This window comes from Salmo salar, chromosome ssa03 (genome assembly GCF_905237065.1).
Source record: "Salmo salar chromosome ssa03, Ssal_v3.1, whole genome shotgun sequence".
NCBI lineage: Eukaryota > Metazoa > Chordata > Actinopteri > Salmoniformes > Salmonidae > Salmo > Salmo salar.
This window is the reverse complement of record NC_059444.1, coordinates 11,596,587-11,616,372: the sequence shown is the minus strand read 5'-3', so window position 1 is coordinate 11,616,372 and position 19,786 is coordinate 11,596,587. Positions and strand designations below refer to the sequence as shown.

The following is a 19,786-nucleotide window of genomic DNA, read 5'->3' as shown; positions in this document are numbered from 1 at the left end:
AATATCCTTATACTGAGGTCTTCACTGCTTGAGTTCTTCATCTCTTATAGAATATCTCAAAAGTATTGTGGAGTTTCTGCACCTAAGTACAATGCCTGAAAGTAATCACACCCCTTGACTTTTTCCACATTTTGTTGTGTTACATCCTGAAATTATAATGGATTCAATTTAGATTTTTTTGGTCACTGAACTACTACACACAATACCCCATAATGTCAAAGTGGAATAATAATGTTTTTCAGAATTTTTACAAAGTCATAAATTTTTTTTATCTGAAATGTCTTGAGTCAATAAGTATTCAACCCCTTTGTTATGGCAAGACTAAATAAGTTCAGGACGAAAAATGTGCTAAACAAGTCACATAATAAGTTGCATGGACTCACTCTGCGTGGAATAATAGTGCAGATTAAACCACAAAGACCAGGGAAGTTTTCCAATGCCACGCAAAGAAGGCCACCCATTGGGTAAAACAAAAGGATGGAAACCCCTCAGGGATTTCAGCATGAGGCCAATGGGGACTTTAACAGTTATAGAGTTTAATGGCTGTGATCGGAGAAAACTGATGACGGATCAACAACATTGAAGATACTCCACAATACTAACCTAATTGACAGAGTGAAAAGAAGGAAGCCTGTACAGAACACTTTTTTTTCCCAAAGCATGCATCCTGTGTGCAACAAGGCACTAAAGAAATACTGCAAAAAAATTAGGCAAAGCAATTAACTTTTTGTCCTGAATACAAAGTGTTATGTTCGCGGAAAATCCAATACAACACATTACTGAGTACCAATGTTCCCTCCAAGCTGCGCTTAAGCTCAGTATCCCCGAGGCTGCTGTGCAGCTCCCCATGTCACGCCTGCTCCCGCTTCCCCTCTCTGGCGTTCGAGGGGGCCAGGCTGCCCTTCATTACGCACACCTGTCACCATCATTACGAGCATCTGCGCTCATTGGACTCACCTGGACTCCTTCATGTTGTTGATTGCCCCCTCTATATCTGTCTGTTCCTCTGTTTTGTTCCCTGTGTCAGCATTATTGTCGTAATGTCGTTTTAATCCCCCTGTCCAGATGCTGTCCGTGTTTTGTTTGATGTCCGTTTTCCATTAAATGTTCACTCCCTGTACTTGCTTCTCGTCTCCAGCGTTGGTCCTTACACCCCAGAACTGCCTCACAGAAATATCAGCCCACAGAGAGAAGCACGAGATTGAACACTCAACTTTCTAGAGCAGTGGTCACCAACCAGAGTTAAATCAAGTTGCCTCCTGGTTATTTCTCCTGCCTTCCAGAAAAACCATCATGTAAATGCGCGGTGATCCTTGTGTGCAATCATCCTAATCCTTCCACACTGATTTCAGACCTGCTCTCTTATTTGTACATATAGGTTTGGGGCGGGCCGGCGGGGTAAGTAACTGATCTTGAAACAGGTCTTGGCAGTGGTGGTCAGCTAGTGAAGAGGTCTGTAGGTAAACTGAGGGAAAGCCAAATCAGAAATGAATAAGAAAAGGGAATCAACTTTGATAAAGTTTTTCATGTCCAAAAATCCTTACAAATATGATGAATCGAACCCGAAACAAGCCAGAGAACTGTCAGTGCCGGATGAGAGGATTGAGAAGCAAACTGCTCCTGATGGCGTTGTCTTAGCTAGCAGGGCTGCTTATCCCGCCAGTTCAGCATCACAACCGGGACCTCCACTAGCTAGTAGGCCTACTAGCGAGTCAGACTTGCTGGGAGAGGCGGTCAGGGAGCAGGGGGACAGAGCATCCACCGACAAAGTGCCCAGAGCAGGTTCAATTTGGACGGAGGCTCAGTTCAAGACCAAGCAAATTTATAACCCCTGGCTTGTCAAGCAAAATTCAAAGCTGGGTTGTACAACATTCAAAAAGGTAGAGAGTTTGGGTCCCAGAAAAGACTGGAGGGATGAAACTAGCAAATGTACAGTAACATCCTCTGCCGTAAAAAAAGCAACAAAGAGCCCTCAGAAAAAAGGTTTCTGAACATGCCCAATCCAAGGCCCATTTAGCAGCAGCACGCATTGTAGACAAGGTTAAAGAGGACACCTTAACACAGGTTGTAGTTAACACTTCAAATAAAAACATAGACACTACAGCCAGAGTCTTCAGAAGGAGACTAAACGTCACAGGCCCGCTCACAGTTTTGAGCAACAAATTGACTGTCAGGAGTTAAATGGACTTGACATGGGGAGAATTCTCGATTTCCAATGTTGCTTGCTCCAACATACAGCAACATATTTAATCCGAAATGAAGCAAAAACTATTTGAAAGAATAGTACAGTGATCTCCCAAAATCAGCCTAATGCTTAATGAGGCTACTAGTTTGAATAAAAAGAGTGCCTTGATTGTATACACCAGACTTCAGCTGGCAGATATGGATGTACCAGCAAACATTTTTCTTGATCTTGTGGAACTGGAGAATTTATCTGCTGGAATTGTCCGTAAACTCTTTCCAAGGTGTCAAACTGAATGGTGGAAGACCCAGTGACCCAGAGTCCTTAATCAGAGGGAGTTTTTTCGAGAGCTTGGCGAGGAACATGGAGGCTGGAATGTTCTCTCAAGGAGGACGAGCGGTGGACAATACAGGAAACAGCCAGTTCATAGAGGAGCTTAAGGTGTAGAATAGAATCTCTCTGGCAGCGGTTTGGCATTGACAGTCCACGTAAGGTTATACGGACCTACAGGCAGTACAGGGACACTGATGGTAATGATGAAAGAACCTTACAGATGGACGTAAAGAGCTGTTGATGGCGCTCAGCACCATCCCCATCTACAGTGCAGAATGCGAGCGGGGACTTTCTCAAATTAATCTGATTTGCACCTCAACCCGCGCCTCTCTGACCAAATTCAACCAAGTCCCCTATGTGAGGTCATGGATTGCTAAAGGACGCAGATGTGTCACAGACAACAGGAACAAAACCAGAAATGGGGAGGAAAAGACGCAACAGGAAATGGCTGTGTTGTGGGAAGTTTTGAAAAACTAAGGTAGGAACATCTTTTTCCTTTACAAACTTGTTCTGTACTGTGAAGTTAATCTGAATATGTGCTTCATATTAATACATACAGTTGAAGTCGGAAGTTTACATACACTTAAGTTGGAGTCATTAAAACTCGTTATTCAACCACTTCACAAATTTCTTGTTAACAAACTATAGTTTTGGCAAGTTGATTAGGACATCTACTTTGTGCATGACACAAGTGATTGTTCCAACAATTGTTTACAGACCGATTATTTCACTTATAATTCACTGTATCACAATTCCAGTGGGTCAGAAGTTTACATACACTAAGTTGACTGTGCCTTAACAGCTTGGAAAATTCCAGAAAATGATGTCATGGTTTTAGAAGCTTTTGATATGCTAATTGAACATAATTTGAGTCAATTGGAGGTGTACCTGTGGATGTATTTCAAGGCCTACCTTCAAACTCAGTGCCTCTTTGATTGACATCATGGAAAAATAGCCAAGACCTCAGAAAAAAAATTGTAGCCCTCCACAAGTTTGGTTCATCCTTGGGAGCAATTTCCAAACACCTGAAGGTACCACGTTCATCTGTACAAACAATAGTACGCAAGTATAAACACCATGGGTGTCACGTCCTGACCAGTAAAGGGGTTATTTGTTATTGTAGTTCGGTCAGGACGTGTCAGGGGGTGTTTGTTTTATGTGTTTCGGGTTTTTTTGGTTAATGTTCTATGTTACTATATTTCTATGTTCGTTCTAGTTTTTCTATTTCTATGTTTAGTTTATTTGGGTTGACCTTCAATTGGAGGCAGCTGTTCCTCGTTGCCTCTAATTGAAGGTCCTATTTAGTAGGGGTGTTTTTCCATGGGATTTTGTGGGTAGTTGTTCCTTGTGTAGCTGTGTGCCTTGCAGGACTGTTTCTCGTCGTTGTTTTTGTTTAAGTATTTATTTTGGTTTTGTTCACAATAAAGAAGATGAGCATACACATTCCCGCTGCATTTTGGTCTAATCCTTACGACGAACGTTACAGAACTACCCACCACCAACGGACCAAGCAGCAGGCCCAGGAGGAGCAAGGATCCTGGGCCAGGGAAAGAAGGGAGTGGAGGACGTCATGGACATGGGAGGAGTGTATGGCAGGGGACAAGACCCTGCCATGGAAACAGGTGGAGACAGCGAGGGAGGAACGGCGACATTACGAAGAGCGTGCCCAACGACAGAAGCACGAGAGGCACCCCCAATAATAATTTCTTGGGGGGGGGGGCACACAGGTAGTTTGGCTGGGCCAAGGGTGAGCCCTAAGCCAACTCCCCGTGCTTATTATGGGGAGCAGCGGATCATGAGAGCGCCGGTCTATGCGGAAGTGTGCACGATCTCGCCCATGCGCACGCACAGTCCGGTGCGAGCGATCCCAGCCCTCGCAAGTGCCGTGCTAGAGTGGGCATCCAGCCAGGTAGGAGTATGCCTGTGCAGCACATCTGGCCACCAGTGCGTCTCCTGGTCCCAGGCTACCCTACGCCTGCTCTACGCACGGCAGCCATCAGGCCTCTGCACAGCCCAGTTCGCCCTGTGCCAGCACTCCGCCCGTGCAGGGCTACTGTTACCACCCAGCCAGGACGGGTTGTGCAGGCTGTGCGCTCCAGACCTCCAGTGCTTGTTCATGGCCCGGTGTATCCAGTTCCTGCTCCTCGCACTAGCCTTGAGGTGCGTCTCTCCAGTCTGGCGCCTCCAAAGCCAGCACCACGCACCAGACCTCCAGTGCGTCAGCCCAGTCCAGTATGTCCTGTTCCCGCTCCTCGCACTAGCCTTGGGGTGCGTGTCTCCAGTCTGGTACCTCCAGTACCAGCACCACGCCTCCAGTGCTTCAGCCCAGTCCAGTTCGTCCTGCTCCTGCTCCTCGCACTGGCCTTGAGGTGCGTGTTACCAGTCTGGCGCCTCCAAAGCCAGCTCCACGCACCAGGCCTGCAGTGCGCAGTCCCCGTCCAGAGCTTCCAACGACAGTACCCCGTCCAGAGCTTCCGACGACAGTTCCCCGTCTAGAGCTTCCGGCGACAGTGCCCCGTCTAGAGCTTCCGGCGACAGTGCCCCGTCTAGAGCTTCTGGCGACAGTGCCCCGTCCAGTGCTTCCGGCGACGTCCTACAGTCCGGAACCGACAGAGATGGCCCACAGTCCGGAACCGACTGAGAAGGCCCACAGTCCGGAACCGACTGAGACGGCCCACAGTCCGGAGCCTGCAGAGACGGCCCACAGTCCGGAGCCTGCAGAGACGGCCCACAGTCCGGAGCCTGCAGAGACGGCCCACAGTCCGGAGCCTGCAGAGACGGCCCACAGTCCGGAGCCTGCAGAGTCGCCCTACAGTCCGGAACCGGCACAGCCAGAGTCGCCCTACAGTCCGGAACCGGCGCAGCCAGAGTCGCCCTACAGTCCGGAACCGGCGCAGCCAGAGGCGCAGCCAGAGTTTCCCGACAGTCCGGAACCGGCGCAGCCAGAGGCGCCCTACAGTCCGGAACCAGCGCAGCCAGAGTCGACCTACAGTCCGGAACCGGCGCAGCCAGAGTTTCCCGACAGTCCGGAACCGGCGCAGCCAGAGTCGCCCTTCAGTCCGGAGCTCCCAGAGTCGCCCTTCAGTCCAGAGCTCCCAGAGTCGCCCATCAGCCCGAGGTCTCCAGCAATGCGCATCAGCCCGAGGTCTCCAGCGACGCGCCTTAGCCCTGAGCCTTCTGCGGGGGTGGACAGGTTAGGTTGGGGACTAAGGCCGGAGCCTGAGCCACCTCCATTGTGGAGGATTGGGGAGGGGGTGTAGCACAAGAACCATCGGTGACAGTGGCCACCCTCCCTTCCCTCCCTTTAGTTTGGGATTATTTTGGTTTTGGGGTTTATTTTTGTGTTTTTTGTTTGAGGTGCATCCGGGGTCTGCACCTTTGGGGGGGGGGTACTGTCACGTCCTGACCAGTAAAGGGGTTATTTGTAATTGTAGTTTGGTCAGGACGTGGCAGGGGGTGTTTGTTTTATGTGTTTCTTTTTTTTTTGTTAATGTTCTATGTTAGTATATTTCTATGTTCGTTCTAATTTTTCTATTTCTATGTTTAGTTTATTTGGGTTGACCTTCAATTGGAGGCAGCTGTTTCTCGTTGCCTCTAATTGAAGGTCCTATTTAGTAGGGGTGTTTTTCCATGGGTTTTTGTGGGTAGTTGTTCCTTGTGTAGCTGTGTGCCTTTCAGGACTGTTTCTCATCGTTGTTTTTGTTGAAGTATTTATTTTGGTTTTCTTCACAATAAAGAAGATGAGCATACACATTCCCGCTGCATTTTGGTCTAATCCTTACGACGAACGTTGCAATGGGACCACGCAGCCGTCAAACCGCTCAGGAAGGAGACGCGTTCTGTCTCCTAGTGACGAACGTACTTTGGTGCGAAAAGTGCAAATCAATCCCAAAACAACAGCAAAGGACCTTGTGAAGATGCTGGAGGAAACAGGTACAAAAGTATCTATATCCACAGTAAAATGAGTCCTATATCGACATAACCTGAAAGGCCGCTCAGCAACGAAGAAGCCACTGCTCCAAAATCGCCATAAAAAAGCCAGACTACTGTTTGCAACTGCACATGGGGACAAAGATCGTACTTTTGGAGAAATGTCCTCTGGTCTGATGAAACAAAAATATAACTGTTTGGCCATAATGACCATCGTTATGTTTGGAGGAAAAAGGGGGAGGCTTGCCAGCTGAAGAACACCATTCCAACCGTGAAGCACGGGGATGGTAGCATCATGTTGTGGGGGTGCTTTGCTGCAGGAGGTAGGCCTGCATTATGATCAAATACCCACAGTAGCCTACTTGACCACTGTTAAAACTAACTTAAAGCGGGTACAGCCTCAGTCTTCACAGTAAATGCGCGCCAGAAGTTGCATAGAATTTTCACAATGTTCCTGAGTGGGCGAGTTACCGTTTTGACTTAAATCTGCTTGAAAATCTATGGCAAGACTTGAAAATGGTTGTCTAGCAACGACCAACAACCAATTTAACAGAGCTGGAAGAATTTTGAAAATAATAATGTGCAAATATTGTACAATCCAGGTGTGCAAAGCTCTTAGAGATTTACCCAGAAAGACTCACAGCTGTAAACACTGCCAAAGGTGATTCTAACATGTATTGACTCAGGTGTGTGAATACTTATGTAATTTAGATATTTTTGTATTTCTTTTTCAATACATTTAAAAACATGTTTTCAACTTTGTCATTAATGGGGTATTTAAACAGTACCAGCACTCAAAATGAGCACCGACACCTATTTCAGTCCAAGTCAAGAACTGGTGATAATACAGCTACAGATAGTATAGTGATAATACAGCTACAGATAGTATAGTGATAATACAGCTACAGATAGTATAGTGATAATACAGCTACAGATAGTATTATTGTGATTAGGAGCAACCAACCAACATACCCCTGACTGTACTAACACATAGCTAAGACCCATGCAACACACACATTCTGTCAGAAAGACTAATCTTGTGAGAGTTACCATCATTTCTGTTACTATCGTATCTGTGTGTCTCATAGGTCGTCTCAGGAGGAAGCCCGAAGAAAGCTGGGGATGCCCTACGATTCTGGGATACTCTCTCACTGCAAGAGATAGTAAAGTCAAGATATGTAAATATGATTTTACAACTCTGATAATCAAGATTTCAGCAATGTACTTATACTTTGTAATTGAATTGAATATAAAAGCTTTATTCTTTCCCCAAACAGAACATTTAGCAGACCCAACACAAATTATATCAATACTGTACATAGAAAATATGCTAGCCTGTTAGCAATGTTAGCCTTAGCAGAGTTTTGACCTTTGTGTCTCGGGTGCGGGGCTTGGCGTAGGGGTGGAGCGTCTGGGTCTGGCGATCTCCTCACCTGGAAAGAACAACCAGTGATATTAGATTATATATCATAATATAATATTTATATATACTGACAGCCACTGAATGTGCATCTTAACTCAAACTATTGAAACTATAGTATGCATCCCAACCTCAAACAATTAGCTTAACTGATGGTGTAGAACTATGACAAGATACTGTACTGTACATGTATGCAGTTTACACTGACAGACTTTAAAAGAAATTACAAATAGCATCACACTACATCCACAAACAATGTACTTACAAGACAGGTGTCTCTTTATCGAGCCCTGCAACAAAAACAAAGTGCTTTTCAGTATACCAGTAAAAAGGATTCGTAACCTAACATACAAAACATGAATATAAACAGTTCAACCAATAATTACAGTATAGGTCCTAGATTAGTCTCCCTGTACAATTGCTAATGTGAAAGAAGAGTGAAACTGGAAGTATATATAGAAACTGGAAAATTACAATATTTTGTGAGGCCATCAGTAAATGTCATTGGCATTGAAATAAAATAGAGTGTTTGGGTGTATAAAGAATGAAATGAACAGCACTCCAAACAATAATATTCATAATTCATTTATTTCCTTGCAAGTGCTTTGGGTGCAGACACTTTTAAAATGAGCCACCAGGTGGCGACTTACCGGGCTGCGTCTCTGAGACCAACAAAAAGGAAGAGAGAACAGACCTGGTCAGAGAGTGAGTGACATATCAGGCAAATAGAACCGAAAAGAATGTAACACCCCTCTACTTCAACACTGTGCAATAAAGCCTACATATAGTAATGCAGCAATACAACATAGCACCTGGTAGGTTACATTACCTCAGCTTGGCAATACAACATAGCACCTGGTAGTTTACATTACCTCAGCTTGTCAATACAACATAGCACCTGGTTGGTTACATTACCTCAGCTTGGCAATACAACATAGCACCTGGTAGGTTACATTACCTCAGCTTGGCAATACAACATAGCACCTGGTAGGTTACATTACCTCAGCTTGTCAACACAACATAGCACCTGGTAGGTTACATTACCTCAGCTTGTCAACACAACATAGCACCTGGTAGTTACATTACCTCACTTTATACAACATAGCACCTGGTAGGTTACATTACCTCAGCTTGTCAACACAACATAGCACCTGGTAGGTTACATTACCTCAGCTTGGCAATACAACATAGCACCTGGTAGGTTACATTACCTCAGCTTGTCAATACAACATAGCACCTGGTAGGTTACATTACCTCAGCTTGTCAATACAACATAGCACCTGGTAGGTTACATTACCTCAGCTTGTCAATACAACATAGCACCTGGTAGGTTACATTACCTCAGCTTGTCAACACAACATAGCACCTGGTAGGTTACATTAGCTCAGCTTGTCAACACAGCTATGGGGGCCCATGCACCTTTTAATCAGACTTTTTATAATTTTTTTAAACATTTAATTAAGCATTTTGACAGTAAATCTCCAAAACGTAATTCATAAACCTTTTTAATTTCCATATGTACTAGGAAGCTAAGTATTTGTGTCTTGGGTTTCAAGAATGTGACTGATCAAAGTGCCTCAGGCCTTGAAAAATAAGAATTGAACTGATTGTAAAGTAAAGAGATATCGGTGAATAAATGCAGTGGTCAAGGCTACGATGGTGCCAGTACAATGAGTGGAGCTTACTCAGATGTTTTAAAGCTCAAATCAGACCGAGAGCCTAATGCTTCTTAGGAAGTTCTTTATGAGTTTTAGTTCAGAAAACAAACTATCTGTAGAAGCAAAAGTTACAGGGATGGTTAAAAACAGCTTGATTGCCGTAGTAACATCAGGGAAACTGTGCAGAAGGGAGTGGTGCTTCAAATACAGCAGTTCTGCAACATCTTTAATTGAGCCTCTCATTATCCTTAGTTGCCGGCCTCAAGATGTTCCGGAAAGAGATTAACTGTATAGGAAGCTCTGGAGACAGGTCGTCTGCATACCGGACAGCCAATAAATTGGTAGAAGCAAAAGTTACAGGGATGGTTAAAAACAGCTTGATTGCCGTAGTAACATCAGGGAAACTGTGCAGAAGGGAGTGGTGCTTCAAATACAGCAGTTCTGCAACATCTTTAATTGAGCCTCTCATTATCCTTAATTGCCGGCCTCAAGATGTTCCGGAAAGAGATTAACTGTATAGGAAGCTCTGGAGACAGGTCGTCTGCATACCGGACAGCCAATAAATTGGTAGATGCAAACAGATTATACTTACGATTCGGAGCTGTTGTCATTGACAGGCAGCCTCTCGAGAGTAACATGTGTTACAACGTTTGAAATGTTTGTTGGTGTTGTTTTTGTTGTTGTGTCACACTGCATACTTTTCCCTGCTCTTTTAATGGATCAAGCATGGCTTTGACAATGATGAATTGTACAACCGTTGTGGAATACTCATCACATTTTCTAACAGATATACAAAAACACGCACCTTCACTGGCACCGCATATCCGAGACAAACTTCAGTGCTTCGGGATAATGCGTGCAAGAAATCGGGTGACAGGGACTACAGCTGGTAAGGGCAGACGGAGGAAAATACTGACAATAGAAGGTAACAGACCTAAAATACATCAAAAACACAATTGCTCACGTGAATGCAGAGTTTTAACTGAATTTTGTGATGTCGCAAATTTGTCCAAAAATTCCCCAGAGACTCCAAATGTGCTTGTTTGTAATTCAAGATCATTGATAAACAAAGTGGATGAATTTGAACTGCTTCTTCAATTAGTAAATGCAGACATTGGATGTGTCACTGAAACTTTGGACGCAATGAAAATATCCCAGATGAATCTCTTTTCATATATAACTATCTGCTGTTGAGAAATGACAGGTCCAGAGGGGATGAGAGGTGGGGACGTGGCTATGTATGTGAACCACAGTATGCAGGCAAAGAGAAGAACTGACCTAGAGAAAGAGGAGTTTGAGTGTATGTAGCTTCAGCTCCGTCCTAAACGACTCCCCAGCTCAGTTTCAACTCTGTTAGTGGGAGAACTCTACCATCCACTATGGGCAAATGAGAAAACACTTCAGCAGAATACTGTGAATTATCTCATCAACACTGTCCATGTGATCAGGGTGTCCTATCCCCAAATGGGGCTCATCCTGTGTGGAGACTTTAATCACCTGCCCATCAAGATGCTGACAAACTCCCATCCAGACATGAAACAAGTGGTCAAAGACAAGACCAGAGGGGACTCCATCCTAGATCTGATCCTTACAAATATGAAGAATCACTACAACACCCCCACTGTACTTGCTCCTCTTGGATCCAGTGATCACAAATGTCTGCTGTTCTCCCCAAACACAACATCAGGAGGGAGGAGCGAGGTGCAGCGGAAAAAAGAACGTCTGAACAGAAAGGAGGCCTTGGCACGATGTATGGCCAGCACTGACTGGTCTGCCAAATATGAGGCTCAGAGCATTGATGCAAAGGTGGAGATGTTCAACTCCTGCATTCAAACTGCACTTGATGTATACATGCCAATAAGAAATAAGAAAACAGCAACACTGGACAAGCCCTGGATGACTGAACGAATAAAGACCACCATCAGGAAAAGACAGATGATTTTCAACAGAAAACATTGAAATGGAGGAAATACAGAAAGTATTTGCAAACGTTTATCAAAGAAGCAAAGTGTCACGGCTCCCACCGAAGGTGGCGCCCCCTCCTGCTCGGGTGGCGCTCGGCGGTCGTCGTCACCGGCCTACTAGCTGCCACTGATTCCTTTTTTGTTTTCCCCCTTTCTGTTATTGTTTGCACCTGTCCGTAGTTGGGTTGATTAGCGGGGCTATATGAGCTAGCTGGCCCACCTGCTCTTTGTGCGGGATTGTTTCCTCTGTGTGTTGCTTGGGTAAGCGCTGTCTGTATTTTGCGCTAGTGCATCGTGTTGCGCTCACTGTATTTTGTCCCCTGTGTTTGGGGCACTTTCATTTTGTGTGCGCTAAGTTCGCATGTTGGGTTGGCAGGTGTTTTGCTTTTCGAGCATTAAAAGCTATAACCCTTCTCGCTGCTTCCTGCGTCTGTTTCCTCCGCCACTACGCCCGAGCCTTACACAAAGACAAACTACTACAAAACTGAAATCCAGGACCTAAAGAAGAAAAGCCCTAAGGAATGACGGGACTTCATTAACTAAGGACTGGGACGAAAGAAAACATCAGGAGGGAGAATACAGGTGGAGGGAATTGAAGACAACGATGTGGCTGATGTTTTTAATGTATTTTTTGCTGAAGCATGGACAAGCAACACACCTCTTGCCATCTTCCCCCTGCCCGTGCCTACAAGGCAGGTTGAGCTGTGCAGCATTGGCCAGATAAAGCAAGCTCTGACCAGACTGAGCCCACGTAAAGCGTGTGGGCCTGATGTCATTCCAGCCTGGGTACTGTTAGGTTCTTCTTTTTCCGAGTAAATAACACACGGACACTAGAGAAGCTTAACCAAGTTGAATTCTTCCCAAAGGGTCGACACAGCTGTAATTCAGACAAAGACATGTTTCCACCACTACAAGTATACAGTCGTGGCCAAACGTTTTGAGAATGACACAAATATTAATTTCCACAAAGTTTGCTGCTTCAGTGTCTTTAGATATTTTTGTCAGATGTTACTATGGAATACTGAAGTATAATTACAAGCATTTCATAAGTGTCAAAGGCTTTTATTGACAATTACATGAAGTGTTGACCCTTCTTTTTCAAGACCTCTGCAATCTGCCCTGGCATGCTGTCAATTAACTTCTGGTCCACATCCTGACTGATGGCAGCCCATTCTTGCATAATCAATGCTTGGAGTTTGTCAGAATATGTGGGTTTTTGTTTGTCCACCCGCCTCTTGAGGATTGACCACAAGTTCTCAATGGGATTAAGGTCTGGGGAGTTTATTGGCCATGGACCCAAAATATTGATGTTTTGTTCCCCGAGCCACTAAGTTATCACTTTTGTCTTATGGCAAGGTGCTCCATCATGCTGGAAAAGGTATTGTTTGTCACCAAACTGTTCCTGGATGGTTGGGAGAAGTTGCACTCGGAGGATGTGTTGGTACCATTCTTTATTCATGGCTGTGTTCTTAGGCAAAATTGTGAGTGAGCCCACTCCCTTGGCTGAGAAGCAACCCCACACATGAATGGTCTCAGGATGCTTTACTGTTGGCATGACACAGGACTGATGGTAGCGCTCACCTTGTCTTCTCCGGACAAGCTTTTTTTACCCCAGTCTTCAGCAGTCCAATCCCTGTACCTTTTGCAGAATATCAGTCTGTCCCTGATGTTTTCCTGGAGAGAAGTGGCTTCTTTGCTGCCCTTCTTGACACCAGGCCATCCCCCAAAAGTCTTCACCTCACTGTGCGTGCAGATGCACTCACACCTGCCTGCTGCCATTCCTGAGCAAGCACTGTACTGGTGGTGCCCCGATCCCGCAGCTGAATCAACTTTAGGAGACGGTCCTGGCGCTTGCTGGACTTTCTTGGGTGCCCTGAAGCCTTCTTCACAACAATTGAACCGCTCTCCTTGAATTTCTTGATGATCCGATAAATGGTTGATTTAGGTGCAGTCTTACTGGCAGCTATATCCTTGCCTGTGAAGCCCTTTTTGTGCAAAGCAATGATGACGGCACGTGTTTCCTTGCAGGTAACCATGTTTGACAGAGGAAGAACAATGATTCCAAGTACCACCCTCCTTTTGAAGCTTCCAGTCTGTTATTCAAACTCAATCAGCATGACAGAGTGATCTCCAGCCTTGTCCTCGTCAACACTCACACCTGTGTTAACGAGAGAATCACTGACATGATGTCAGCTGGTACTTTTGTGGCAGGGCTGAAATGCAGTGGAAATGTTTTTTTGGGATTCAGTTCATTTGCATGGCAAAGAGGGACTTTGCAATTAATTGCAATTCATCTGGTCACTCTTCATAACATTCTGGAGTACATGCAAATTGCCATCATACAAACTGAGGCAGCAGACTTTGTGAAAATAATATTTGTGTCATTCTCAAAACTTTTGGCCACGACTGTATATACTCCACTTTAGGCACTCCTCCTTCTCTCCAATCCTTACATCTTATGGTTCCACAGGAAGAGGGTAACAGGATACTAAACCCTTATTACTCCCTTCAGGGGATCTGACCTGAACTCCTGACCTCAACCCCTCCTTCGCCGAATCCACAGATGTCCATCTGCTTCCCCTATAGCAATCCTGTGACTTCCTCCTGTCCACCCAACACATTCCACAGCCATCTGTCTTTCTACAGAGAACCATTCACTTCTGACGTAAAAGCCTGTATCTTTCACTCCTTTATATACTATGCTTCTGATCTATCATGCCTTTAGTATCTCAATGTTCAAAGTTTACCCTGAACCCAACAGTACTAAAAGAGCATGCAGAAGATCTAGCCCCTGTCATCACACACATAGTTAACACCACCTACTGGCAGGAGACTGTTCCTGCTGCCTGGAACACTGACAATGTGTGTCCCCATACCTAAAGTGTCAAACCCATGTACAACGGTCGACTGGAGGCCCATCTCTCTAACTTCATGCCTTGGAAAAATCCAGGAGAACTTCATCAACAACAAAAAAACTCATGCCAACAGTGCACAAATCAGTATGCCTACCTACCAAAGTCCAGCACTACTACCACCCTTGTGAAAGCCACAGGCTAGTAACCATCACTTTCTGTCTTCTTCCTGTGGTGTAGCTGTGGAGCCAGGCTAGTAACCATCACTTTCTGTCTTCTTCCTGTGGTGTAGCTGTAGAGCCAGGCTAGTAACCATCACCCTCTGCCTTCTTCCTGTGGTGTAGCTGTGGAGCCAGGCTAGTAACCATCACCCTCTGTCTTCTTCCTGTGGTGTAGCTGTGGAGCCAGGCTAGTAACCATCACCCTCTGCCTTCTTCCTGTGGTGTAGCTGTGGAGCCAGGCTAGTAACCATCACCCTCTGTCTTCTTCCTGTGGTGTAGCTGTGGAGCCAGGCTAGTAACCATCACCCTCTGCCTTCTTCCTGTGGTGTAGCTGTGGAGCCAGGCTAGTAACCATCACCCTCTGCCTTCTTCCTGTGGTGTAGCTGTGGAGCCAGGGCTAGTAACCATCACCCTCTGTCTTCTTCCTGTGGTGTAGCTGTGGAGCCAGGCTAGTAACCATCACCCTCTGCCTTCTTCCTGTGGTGTAGCTGTGGAGCCAGGCTAGTAACCATCACCCTCTGTCTTCTTCTCCTGTGGTGTAGCTGTGGAGCCAGGCTAGTAACCATCACCCTCTGTCTTCTTCTTCTGTGGTGTAGCTGTGGAGCCAGGCTAGTAACCATCACCCTCTGTCTTCTTCCTGTGGTGTAGCTGTGGAGCCAGGCTAGTAACCATCACCCTCTGTCTTCTTCCTGTGGTGTAGCTGTGGAGCCAGGCTAGTAACCATCACCCTCTGTCTTCTTCCTGTGGTGTAGCTGTGGAGCCAGGCTAGTAACCATCACCCTCTGTCTTCTTCCTGTGGTGTAGCTGTGGAGCCAGGCTAGTAACCATCACCCTCTGTCTTCTTCCTGTGGTGTAGCTGTGGAGCCAGGCTAGAAACCATCACCCTCTGTCTTCTTCTTCCTGTGGTGTAGCTGTGGAGCCAGGCTAGTAACCATCACCCTCTGTCTTCTTCCTGTGGTGTAGCTGTGGAGCCAGGCTAGTAACCATCACCCTCTGTCTTCTTCCTGTGGTGTAGCTGTGGAGCCAGGGTAGTAACCATCACCCTCTGCCTTCTTCCTGTGGTGTAGCTGTGGAGCCAGGCTAGTAACCATCACCCTCTGTCTTCTTCCTGTGGTGTAGCTGTGGAGCCAGGCTAGTAACCATCACCCTCTGTCTTCTTCCTGTGGTGTAGCTGTGGAGCCAGGCTAGTAACCATCACCCTCTGTCTTCTTCCTGTGGTGTAGCTGTGGAGCCAGGCTAGTAACCATCACCCTCTGTCTTCTTCCTGTGGTGTAGCTGTGGAGCCAGGCTAGTAACCATCACCCTCTGTCTTCTTCTTCCTGTGGTGTAGCTGTGGAGCCAGGCTAGTAACCATCACCCTCTGTCTTCTTCTTCCTGTGGTGTAGCTGTGGAGCCAGGCTAGTAACCATCACCCTCTGTCTTCTTCCTGTGGTGTAGCTGTGGAGCCAGGCTAGTAACCATCACCCTCTGCCTTCTTCCTGTGGTGTAGCTGTGGAGCCAGGCTAGTAACCATCACCCTCTGTCTTCTTCCTGTGGTGTAGCTGTGGAGCCAGGCTAGTAACCATCACCCTCTGTCTTCTTCCTGTGGTGTAGCTGTGGAGCCAGGCTAGTAACCATCACCCTCTGTCTTCTTCCTGTGGTGTAGCTGTGGAGCCAGGCTAGTAACCATCACCCTCTGTCTTCTTCCTGTGGTGTAGCTGTGGAGCCAGGCTAGTAACCATCACCCTCTGTCTTCTTCCTGTGGTGTAGCTGTGGAGCCAGGCTAGTAACCATCACCCTCTGTCTTCTTCCTGTGGTGTAGCTGTGGAGCCAGGCTAGTAACCATCACCCTCTGTCTTCTTCTTCCTGTGGTGTAGCTGTGGAGCCAGGCTAGTAACCATCACCCTCTGTCTTCTTCCTGTGGTGTAGCTGTGGAGCCAGGCTAGTAACCTTGGACACAATGTCAGATAGATGTTGCAGGAGCTTTGCGTGATCTACTCAATCAAAGGCTTTGACATATCAGCCAGTAACACCCTCACCATTGTTGTTTTTTTGGAGTGGTAACAACAACTAAGTATCTTGGTTTTCATCTAGACTCTAACCTCAGTGGTGACACACATGTGGAGCAGTCAGTGAGAAAGGCCTCAAAACACCTTCACTTTTTGACAGTTCTTGCCAGAAAAGGCATACCCACTGAAAATCTGGTCACAATCTATACTACACTGGTAAAGCCTTGTCTGGAATACGGTGAAGTGAAGTTGGATGCAGTAAAAAGCAGCAGGTCCAACTATGCAGGGTGCAGAGGAGGTCCTTGAGGAACATCTCCAGAGGTGGAGCAGTCCAACCACAGCTCCCCTCACTGCAGAGCAGGCGAGAGCAGGCTGCAGTGCATCTGGTGAAGGACATGCACACTTTTGACCATCCACTGAATGACCTGCTCCCTCCAACAAGAGGTACCACCAGGCTCCTGAGAAACAGCCACAAACTGTCCTGTATAACTGCCCGTACGAACCACCTGTGAAACGCTACTCTACCCACTACTATCACTCTATAATAACTCTACCCTTAAATGGTTCTCCCAAAAATTCTATTTTTTTTAATCACATTTCAATATTTACATTTCTTTCCATCATGAAAAATGTACTGTAATGTTTACAATTGTTCAATATTCTATTTATGTCACGTATTATGTGTTATGTATTTTAAATGAGTGTTTTATTATTAGTAATGTAAAGTCTGCATTTCTTGAAGTTTCATCTGTGAGCAAGAATAAATAAACTCAAACTCATTATCTTTAGCAGATTAACAGATTAACAGTTCTTGGGGGCTCAACAAAAAAAACGATTTGTGATTTTGTTCATACCGGTGAACCGGCGTTTGAGTTGTGTGGTAACAATATCAAGTCTTATCTCTGGTATAACTTGGCATACATCATTCAAGACTGAGTTTATATTGTGTCCAGCCCAATGGACATATAATGTACAATGTCTCAGGAAAGACTGGGTTGTCAATACTCGGTATAGAAAACAGTCGGATCCGCAAATTGGATCTACAGGCCGTGGTGAAAACATTAGCACACAAACATGCAAGGCGACACAGTCACATACTGTAGCTACTATAGGCCAGGCTCATACTGTAGCTGCTAGAGGCCAGACTCATACTGTAGCTGCTAGAGGCCAGGCTCATACTGTAGCTACTAGAGGCCAGGCTCATACTGTAGCTGCTAGAGGCCAGGCTCATACTGTAGCTAGTAGAGGCCAGGCTCATACTGTAGCTGCTAGAGGCCAGGCTCATACTGTAGCTACTAGAGGCAAGGCTCATACTGTAGCTACTAGAGGCCAGGCTCATACTGTAGCTAGTAGAGGCCAGGCTCATACTGTAGCTACTAGAGGCCAGTCTCATACTGTAGCTGCTAGAGGCCAGGCTCATACTGTAGCTGCTAGAGGCCAGGCTCATACTGTAGCTACTAGAGGGCAGGCTCATACTGTAGCTACTAGAGGCCAGGCTCATACTGTAGCTAGTAGAGGCCAGGCTCATACTGTAGCTACTAGAGGCCAGGCTCATACTGTAGCTAGTAGAGGCCAGGCTCATACTGTAGCTACTAGAGGCCAGCCTCATACTGTAGCTGCTAGAGGCCAGGCTCATACTGTAGCTACTAGAGGCCAGGCTCATACTGTAGCTAGTAGAGGGCAGGCTCATACTGTAGCTACTAGAGGCCAGGCTCATACTGTAGCTACTAGAGGCCAGGCTCATACTGTAGCTAGTAGAGGACAGGCTCATACTGTAGCTGCTAGAGGCCAGGCTCATACTGTAGCTACTAGAGGCCAGACTCATACTGTAGCTGCTAGAGGCCAGGCTCATACTGTAGCTAGTAGAGGCCAGGCTCATACTGTAGCTGCTAGAGGCCAGGCTCATACTGTAGCTACTAGAGGCCAGGCTCATACTGTAGCTACTAGAGGCCAGGCTCATACTGTAGCTAGTAGAGGCCAGGCTCATACTGTAGCTACTAGAGGCCAGCCTCATACTGTAGCTACTAGAGGACAGGCTCATACTGTAGCTGCTAGAGGCCAGGCTCATACTGTAGCTAGTAGAGGCCAGGCTCATACTGTAGCTACTAGAGGCCAGGCTCATACTGTAGCTACTAGAGACCAGCCTCATACTGTAGCTGCTAGAGGCCAGGCTCATACTGTAGCTGCTAGAGGCCAGGCTCATACTGTAGCTACTAGAGAAAAGGCTCATACTGTAGCTACTAGAGGCCAGGCTCATACTGTAGCTAGTAGAGGACAGGCTCATACTGTAGCTACTAGAGGCCAGGCTCATACTGTAGCTAGTAGAGGCCAGGCTCATACTGTAGCTACTAGAGGCCAGGCTCATACTGTAGCTGCTAGAGGCCAGGCTCATACTGTAGCTGCTAGAGGCCAGGCTCATACTGTAGCTACCAAAGCCGACTACCTTTTTCCAAAATGTTTAGGCTATTTGATGTGTAATTTTTATGAAGAGTTTCTAAATAGCAACTAAATAGTAGCTAAATACTGTATATAGCTATAGATAGTAGGCTACACTGCATAATGAAACAACGTAAGCTGGTGTTTTGAGGGTGTGCTGACTATTATTTGGCATTAATAGACTGGTTTTACGCACAACTTTCTATCCAAGCTGGGAGAGTGCGAGGACGGCTCATGTCATGCAGGTTCAGGTAGGCTATACAGGACAGTTGTATTTTTTTTAGCAATTGGTTTGTTATTAGTATTCTGTTGTATCGAACATGTATTTCATAAATCTGCAATGTTTGAATTTCCAACTTGAATTACTGAACAAATAATGACATTATTGCTGCCAGCCAGCAGTCTAAATGGCAGGCTTGTAACACTGTGGATAGCTTTGTGAAATGTTTGACTTAACATGAGAAAATTACAATCAATTAGGCCTAATAAACATTTATCCATTAGCTAAAGCAAAGCTATAGGCTACATGCCCTGGCACCACAGAAACTCTATAATCGATTCACATCAACTTGTTGCAATTTCAGCACCAAGGGCAGAGATCGGTAGTCTATACTTTTTGAGTGGCTATCTGGCTGACGCATTCGTTTGTCTTTTTTTAAATGGGGGGGTATTCCGACCTTGCGGGGGGGGGAGGGGGTCCAGAGATGCTGCATTACGCCAGCGCCAATTAGCTTTGGTCAAACAGAATCAATAGGCTATGAACAGGTGTTATGCGAAGGATTGTGCATTATATACGATGCAA

The 19,786-nt window shown here is 46.0% G+C and overlaps 1 protein-coding gene across 1 annotated transcript in view; it reads right to left on the bottom strand.

Annotated features, from left to right (window-relative positions):
• Window positions 1–19,786, bottom strand: part of LOC106598456 (SH3-containing GRB2-like protein 3-interacting protein 1) — a 70,704-nt gene that overhangs the window by 15,621 nt on the left and 35,297 nt on the right. Inside the window, exons 8-10 of the mRNA XM_045714911.1 lie at window positions 8,131–8,155; window positions 7,815–7,878; window positions 7,496–7,596 (exon numbers count right to left, since the gene is read on the bottom strand). Of these exons, the coding sequence (XP_045570867.1) occupies window positions 7,496–7,596; window positions 7,815–7,878; window positions 8,131–8,155 (190 nt within the window). The remainder of the gene's footprint in view (window positions 1–7,495; window positions 7,597–7,814; window positions 7,879–8,130; window positions 8,156–19,786) is intronic.